Source organism: Sphaeramia orbicularis, chromosome 24 (genome assembly GCF_902148855.1).
Source record: "Sphaeramia orbicularis chromosome 24, fSphaOr1.1, whole genome shotgun sequence".
Classification (NCBI taxonomy): Eukaryota; Metazoa; Chordata; class Actinopteri; order Kurtiformes; family Apogonidae; genus Sphaeramia; species Sphaeramia orbicularis.
Genome location: NC_043979.1, coordinates 17015276 through 17024111, shown reverse-complemented (window position 1 = coordinate 17024111; position 8836 = coordinate 17015276). Strand labels below are relative to the sequence as shown.

Below are 8836 nucleotides of genomic sequence, written 5' to 3'. Positions count from 1 at the left end.
AATTAAGCCAAAAAAATCCAGAATGAACAACTTAAATTTTTTTCTTTGTTTTAGCACACAAAATAACATTAAATTATGAAAATAATTAAATTTCTAAACTATCCTGTAACACAAAAATGTGAATAACCTGAACAAATATGAAGAACCTGAAATGTCTACAGAAAATTAAGCAGAATTTTAACAATTTTTCTTCCTGTTCCTCAGCGTTTACTGTCTTTGTAGATCTGATCCATAATGCACATGGAAAATTGAGAAGCTGAGGAATAATATTGTTAAAATTGCACTAAATTTTCTTACGTTTTTTAATTTAAATTTCTTTTTTTTCAGGGTTATTTTTTTTTCATTTTTATTTTTTTGATAGCTTAAAAAAGTAAGTATTTTCATAATTTAATGTGTTTTTTTTTTTTACACTAAAACAAAGACAAAAATTTGGAGTTGTCATTATTTATAGGTTATTATGTCATTATTTTTCTGGTCCGGCCCACTTCAGATCAAATTTAGCTGAATATGGCCCCTGAACTAAAACGAGTTTGACACCCCTGGATTAGACGTTCTAAGTCTTTCCACACAACATAAAATAAAACATGAACCTAAATGTCTCTTTTTGTCTGTAGTGGATCATGCCCTTCACGATGATGCTAGTGTTCATCCCTAATGTGGTGGTCGCCTACGTTGTGGCCGTTTCCTCTGGACTCAGCGTCGCTGCTTCGCTCCTGCTGCCCTGGTAAGATTTTTAGATCGTCTCACATCCATTCAAGTCAAATCATTAATGAAAATACAGATAGGTGAAATGCATGCTGGGAAAATAGAAGCAATTCCTTTAACCCTTAAAGACCCAAACAGCCACTGACAACCAAAATCATCTACAGATCTAAACTGTTTAATAACTATCGGTATAACCGCTAATCCTACTGCTACATGTAAATAACTGAGGTAAAATGCAGTTTGTCATGTTTTCGTGGTCGTCAGATATGACCCATTTGGATGCACAGCAAAAATCTAAATCTTACTAAGTGTATTTTTGTCATTTCTTTTTTTTTTTTTTTTTTTTTTTTTTTTTATTCACTTTTTTATTGACATTCTGCATCAGTTTTGACAAAGATATTCATTTTAAATGTCATCAACAGTATATTAGTCTGAATGTCCCATTTTTTTTAACAATGAAACAAACAAAAAGAACATTAACAAGTAGGGAGTGAATTGCAGTTATTGCATTTACTATATCTAATCCTCTACAGGGTGGGGAAGCAAAATTTACAATATTTTGAGGCAGGGATTGAAAGACAGTGTATGACCAATTAGTTTATTGAAAGTCATGAGAATTTATTTGCCACAAGAAAATTGACATAATAGAAAATGTTTTTATTCTATGTGTCCTCCTTCTTTCTCAATAACTGCCTTCACACGCTTCCTGAAACTTGCGCAAGTGTTCCTCAAATATTCGGGTGACAACTTCTCCCATTCTTCTTTAATAGTATCTTCCAGACTTTGTCGTAATAGTTTTGCTCATAGTCATTCTCTTCTTTCCATTATAAACAGTCTTTATGGACACTCCAACTATTTTTAAAATCTCCTTTGGTGTGACGAGTGCATTCAGCAAATCACACACTCTTTGACGTTTACTTTCCTGATTACTCATATGGGCAAAAGTTTGTGAAAAGGTATGGATAATAGTGTTAGGTATGATTATGACATCAATATATGTTTGGTTTCAAAACAATTGACGTAGTGCCTGCTGAGAAAAAAACAACTAAATGTTCATTGTAAATTTTGCTTCCCCACCCTGTATACAAAAATAAAAGCATCAAAGTCTGGTCTGCGTGGCATGATGTATTCCATCCATTTCTTCCAGCGCGTAACAAACAAGTCCTTCTTATAGTTCACCTCTGCAGTAAGTCTGTCCATCTTATGTATGTCCACTGTAATGTCCATCCACATGCTCAGCGTTGGGCTTTCTGATGAAAGCCATTTTCTTGTGATGGCTTTTTTGGCCGCTATTAGCAGGATATTAACCCTTTCATGCATGAATTAAGAGAACCTCAAGATTTTTTTCCTGAGTGTTTTTATTCCTATTTAGGCATGACAAAAACTATGCAACTGAATTTTTTTCATGAATCTATTTATCATGTTTCGAGTTACAAAAATGTCCACTCAGCTGGACACCATACGTTAAATTTTTGAAGCAAAGACACATATTTAAAACCCATCATCATAAAGTGATATACTGTGTGAAAACTATGAAATAAGAACATTTTTAATGCAGCTAATCTGATGTTTTCTCACATTTTATCATACTCTAATACTAGTTTTTACTCATTTCATGGAGATGATACATTAAAAAAAAAACAAAAAAAAAACTTTTTGTTAGAGAAAATTAGCTGTTAAAGTAATGGTCTGAATGTCAGTGTAGATGAAGCATAAGCGTCCACTGCATTGGTTGATATCCTCTTGAGATCCGGTAAAGTGAAAATCTTTAGCTTTTTTACATTAAACAGTCATCTTGATTGGAAACTGCAAAATGCAAGTTTTTTCAGATACATTTTTAAAATTATTTTCATTTATTTATTTTTTTTAATGGAATGTCCTTTGCAATGAACAGCATTTTTTTTTAAAAATTATTATTTAAACTGTCAAACTTTAGTCCCCTACAGAGGACAAAAATGCATTGCTGGGTCTCAGGAGGACATGGAATTAAAACAACTAAACCCATGAACATACAAGAGAACAGCTGGAGAATATCTGTCCACTGCAGTGACCACTATGCATGAAAGGGTTAAATAAGTATTTGTCTCTCTTTGGCCATCCTTCTGGTATAAGTCCAAAAAATAAAGATTTACATTCAAAGGATAAGTGGCTCCCGATAATTTCTTGTGTTTCCTTATGTATTTCCTTCCAGTAATTTTCGATAACTGAACATTTTTGTCATTTCTAGTCAAAATATATCATCACACTTAAAATAAGACATAATCACCTAAAGAGTAACTTTTCAGTGAGATATAAGAACTTATATTTAGTCAACAGATCCTGAAAATCTTATTTCAAGAAATCTTACCAAGATAATTTTCACTTTTTCCATTGGCAGAATGGATTTTTTGCTTGAATTAAGCAAAAAACATTGTGAATTAAGATTGATTATGTCCTATTTTAAGTGTGATGAGATATTTTGACTAGAAATGAGAAAAATATACTTGGTAAGATTTGGATTTTTTGCAGTGTGTTCAGAGGCTCTGTAGTGATTCACCAATAAAACCCATGTATTTTTATAAATGACAGTGGTTGTAGACAGTGGTTTTTACATTCAGTTATTGACATCTTCACTTAAAAAGACACTTATTTTGATATAATAACCTTCAATTTTAACCTGAGCTTTTATGAACATTTACATGATCAGTAAATTAACCCTTTCATGCATAGTGGTCACTACAGTGGACAGTTACTCTGCAGCTTTACTCTTGTATATTCATGGGTTTTGTTGTTTTAGTTCCATATCAGCCAACACAGTGGACACTTATGCATCATCTCATAAACTGCAATTCATACCATTACTGTAACTTTGCTGTTCTTGATTGGTTCTTGAGTGGAAATCAATTGTTAATATTTATTTTTTTGCATATTATCTCCATGAAATGAGTAATAACTAGTATTGGAATATGTTAAAATGCGAGAAAACATCAGATTAGCTGCATTAAACATGGTTTCATTTCACTGTTTTCATATCACTTTATGATATTGAGTTTTAAATACATGTTTCTTTTCTTCAAGAATAAAATTCATGATGTAGCTGAGTGGACATTTTTGTAACTCCATGAAAAACAGGTTGATTTAAAAAAAAAATTCAATCACATTGTTTTTTCTTTTTCATGCTTAAAGAGGAATAAAAACACTCAGGAAAAAAAAAAATCTTGATTAAGGTTCTCATAATTCATGCATGAAAGGGTTAAATATATTGGAAAATGCTTGATTTTCATTGAAAAAATGCAAAATACAGAGGATAATATAATCATAAATGGTGATAAACCAGTGGTTCCCAACCTTTTTTGGCTCATGACCCCATTTTAACTTCACAAATTTCTGGTGACCCCAGATAGTTTTTTGGCTAAAATTAATTTATTTTTGATCATCTGATAGTTTGCTCTACTATGTTGCAAATAAACCTTAATTTTAGAGGACGTTTAGTCTATATAATGTATATTATTATGGACGGAGGCAGAAAAGCAGGTGTAGATTACTGCACAAAGTGAAAATTTTATTTTCCTTGGTCAGGATATGTACAGTCAGTCCAGCTTGGATTTTCAAGGCTGACAATTAATACTGAACAAACAAGAACTCAAACTATGAATTATGAAAGAGCTGCAGCATCTGAAACTGACCACAATGAACATTTGACAGATAAACAGTACCACAGTGCTTCAGTTTCAGCTTCACAGTTTGTCATGTCTTTTATGGATTGGGATTGTCTCTGTCAACTCACCATATATTTGTATTAGTAAGTTTTTATTTTTTATTTTTATCAATTACTGGAAATTTCAGGTGACCCCATTTGAATTCCAGGTGACCCCACGTGCGGTCCCGACCCTAAGGTTGGAAAACACTGTTGATAAACTATATAAAAAAGGTTAAATAGACAGAAAATTCATTTGAGAACCCTCACAAAAGTAGCACTGGATCTGTATGGGTTAAAGTGGGGTTTTTTTTATACGCTGTTGGTTCTTGTTTTTGTCCATCCTGGTCTACTTTCATTGTTTTTTTTTTTTTTTTTTTTTTTTTTTTTGCTTTGTAATGCTGATTTTGAGTAGTGCTGTATAAATACAGTTTATTATTTGTTATCTGTCACTTCTGATCATTCATATATTTCCTTTTCCTTGAGCGATCCCGTCTTTTCTCTTCATTCTAGAAAAAGCTACGTCTGTCAGCTTGTCCCTTAAATGTACCTGGAGTTTCCATCATGTCATGTGTTCGGTATATGTTCAGAAAAACCCTCCGGAGAAAATAAATGACATTACGCATATGCTACAGATCAATTTAAATATAAAAAAAATGCACTAAAGTTTGGTGTATTTATATAGCTATACATCTGCTGCTCATCTTAGTCTTTGAATTCATGCAAAATGTCATTAAACCAACCACAATAGTGCAGTAGTATACTATTAGTGGGGACCTGATGCCCGTCGCGCTCTGTGCATAGTGTTTAACTCCTGTATTTTAACTTGGGTCACAAGGTAAAGAGCATGATGTCATTCATATGAACAAGAGGTTTCCTCCTGTAAGTCCTCCATACCATCATTGGGCAAATCTAGCGCCGGAGGTTTAAGGAGTCTTCCTGCGTCCTTGTGTTTACCACCCGTTTCTATGACCAACTGAGCTCCTCACTCATCTCCTAACCCTACCCTCGAACCCAAATTACAGGGGCGGCCACAGGGGGCCTGTTTATTTTGGAAGGGGCTGATTGTTTATCCTGTGTGCGGGCCAAGCTGCCACTGGTACCGCCTGCTGTTCATCATCTAATCATGTTATTAGCTCTGTAATTTTGGAAACACCACTTTATCAGAACGCTATAAGTAGACCTCACATCATCATCTGGTAGCATCTTGACTGCTTGTGTAAGATGATTAAAGTAAAAGCAATAAGGGAGGTTTTTTTTTTTGGGTGAACATCAGCTTTAAAATGCCTTATAGCAGGGATGTCAAACTCATTTTAGTTCAGGGTCCACATTAAGCCAATTTTTTTTTTTTTTTTTTTTTTTTTTTTAATTGAAAAGTATGGCACAACAAAGACAAACTCAACAATTCAGGCAGCGCAAATCTGACAGAAAGATATATTAGTCACTGTCCTGTCAAAAAAAAAAAAAACAACAACAAAAGAAAAAAACCCTGAATTCAGAGCCACACTTAGCATTTTTCTTTTTTTTTTTAACAAGGTGTACAAGAACCAAACCCACAATGAAAATAAAAAAAAGAATAATAAAAAAAAAATAATAAAAAAATTACCCTGAAAACTAAAAGTAAAATCACATATGTACAGGAAAGAAAATTCTGTGGTAAAACGGATATGTGTTCATTTATTTATTCATTTTCTGACCCTGCAGTTGGGATAGGCTCCATGCAAAGAATATATACACATATATAAATACCAAAAAACAAAACAAAAACAAAAAGCTAGACACACCCACACGCACCCACAAAAAAGAGAGAGAAAAAAAAAAAAGGGGGGGGGGGGAGGGGTCCATTAATCACAAGAAAAAGAAGGAAGTGATTCAAAGAAAGTTAAGAAGGGCTGCCATTTATTATAGAACTTAGAAGGGATGGCTTTCAAGGAATACCCAATCTTTTCAATTTTTAAGGACATAATATCTTTAAGCCACTGAGTACTGGAAGGACTCTTTGTGGATTAAGCCAAATTTGATCTGCAGTGGGCCGGACCAGTGAAATAATAACATAGTAATATATAAATAATGTCAACTCCAAACTTTCTTCTATGTTTTAGAGCAAAAAAAAAGTTAAATTATGTGATGAAAGTGTTTACATCTACCAACTATCCTTTAAAACAATGTGAATAACATGAATAAATTGAAATTTCTTAAGAAAACTAAGTGCAATTTTAACAATATTATGTCTCAGTTTATCATTTAAAAATGTAAATTACAACTTACAAATCACAGTGGATCAACAAATACACAAAATGTTTAATAACAGGCAGAATATTGTTAAAATTACACTTCAGACGTTTCAAAATGTTTATATTTGTTGAGGTTAATCGTGTTGTTGTGAAATGTTAGTTTGTTTTAGTGTAAATCCAGTAAAATGACATGAAAATTTTTACATTTACAAAGAGAAAAATTTAGAGTTGTGAGCATTTATAGGTTATTATGATCGTATTTTACTGATCCGACCCACTTGAGGTTAAATTGGTCTGTATGTGGAACCTGAACTAAAATGATTAATATCTTCAGTGTAATTTTTGCATTTCACAAATTCATCCCAGGGGCCAGACTGGACCCTTTTGGTGGGCCGGATTTGGCCCCCGGGCCGCATGTTTGACACCTGTGCCTTATAGTGATCAGGAAGACAAAAGGCACACGTTTGCAAAATCCTGCTGAAGCTCAAAACCACAGATTAGTGTTCAGAGAGGCTAAACTCTGCATGTTTGTGTGTGTGTGTGTGTTTGCATGTGTGCAATCCAGGTCTATGCTGCCAGATGTGGTGGATGACTTCAGACTCGCTAACCCCTACTCTAAAGGCCATGAAGCCATCTTCTACTCCTTCTATGTGTTCTTCACTAAGTTTGCTGCCGGCATCTCCTTAGGAGTATCCACCCTCTGCCTGGAGTAAGTCATGATATCTTAAAAGGCATTAAGGAAGTCCTAGTGTATAATTCATCATGTTAAAGGTGTTGAGTTTGCTCATTTGCAGTTGCAGCATTAGGTTGGATGTCGATTTCCTTTGTTTAAATTGGATTTTTCTGCTTGTGTGTGTGTGTGTGTATGTGTAGGTTTGCTGGGTACGACACTGCTGCATGTAAGCAGCCAGCTCCTGTGGTGTACACGCTGAAGTTGCTGATCGGTGCTGCTCCAGTGGCCTTCATTGTCACAGGGTTAATGATCCTGGTCCTGTATCCAATCAGCGAAGATGTGCGAATCAGGAATAAAGTCTGCCTGGAGGAACTACGGTGAGAATAACTGACCTTTGACCCTTTGCTCTGTGCCATCCCCTTGGGGCAAGTGCCGTTAAAACACTGGAAATCTAGTTGAATCTAAGAAACACACTGTAAAAAATGTTGCATGTCTTGTATTTTAACTACTGAATAACATGCTGAGATGATGCTTTTTTTTTTTTTTTTCTACAGGAAACAAAGCATCGGTTCAAGAACAATGGAAGATCTGAATAACGTGTGACCTGGATCCGACATGAAGTGAATTTATGAAGCCACGTGTTCCAGTCCTGAAGCTGGAAAGTTGTTGACTAGTGTATATTACACTGATAAATAGTTAAAATGTTTTAATGTAAACATTATCGTTTCATTTTCACATGAATATGTACTGTATAGTCATCTTGGATATATATATATATGAATTCTTAATTTATATAAATGAATGTATTATTATTTGCTGTGTTTAGCTCTACAACACTGTTATTTATTTATGATAAATGCTTACGATGGGTTTATGATATGAGATGAATAAATGTTGTAGAGACCACCTGGTAGTCGTAATATATTTGTAAAATATGTTTCTTCTTGGTAATGAGGCAAAACAACACACATGCACACAAGTTACTTAAATTTATTATTCAAAGTCTATACAGGATACACCTTTTTTTTTAAATTACAGGGTGGGGAAGCAAAATTTACAATGAACATTTAGTTGTTTTTTCTCAGCAGGCACTACATCAATTGTTTTGAAACCAAACATACATTGATGTCATAATCATACCTAACACTATTATCCATACCTTTTCAGAAACTTTTACCCATATGAGTAATCAGGAAAGCAAACGTCAAAGAGTGTGTGATTTGCTGAATGCACTCGTCACACCAAAGGAGATTTCAAAAATAGTTGGAGTGTCCGTAAAGACTGTTTATAATGTAAAGAAGAGAATGACTATGAGCAAAACTATTACGAGAAAGTCTGGAAGATACTATTAAAGAAGAATGGGAGAAGTTGTCACCCGAATATTTGAGGAACACTTGCGCAAGTTTCAGGAAGCGTGTGAAGGCAGTTATTGAGAAAGAAGGAGGACACATAGAATAAAAACATTTTCTATTATGTCAATTTTCTTGTGGCAAATAAATTCTCATGAATTTCAATAAACTAATTGGTCATACACTGTCTTTCAATCCC

At 34.0% G+C, this 8836-nt stretch overlaps 1 protein-coding gene across 1 annotated transcript in view; it reads left to right on the top strand.

Moving 5' to 3' along the window:
• The window catches only part of LOC115415433 (major facilitator superfamily domain-containing protein 2B-like), a 52538-nt gene extending 44330 nt beyond the window's left edge, over positions 1–8208 (top strand). Inside the window, exons 11-14 of the mRNA XM_030128992.1 lie at positions 615–724; positions 7181–7324; positions 7489–7665; positions 7843–8208. Of these exons, the coding sequence (XP_029984852.1) occupies positions 615–724; positions 7181–7324; positions 7489–7665; positions 7843–7891 (480 nt within the window). The 3' untranslated portion in view covers positions 7892–8208. The remainder of the gene's footprint in view (positions 1–614; positions 725–7180; positions 7325–7488; positions 7666–7842) is intronic.
• Positions 8209–8836: the final 628 nt, after the last annotated feature.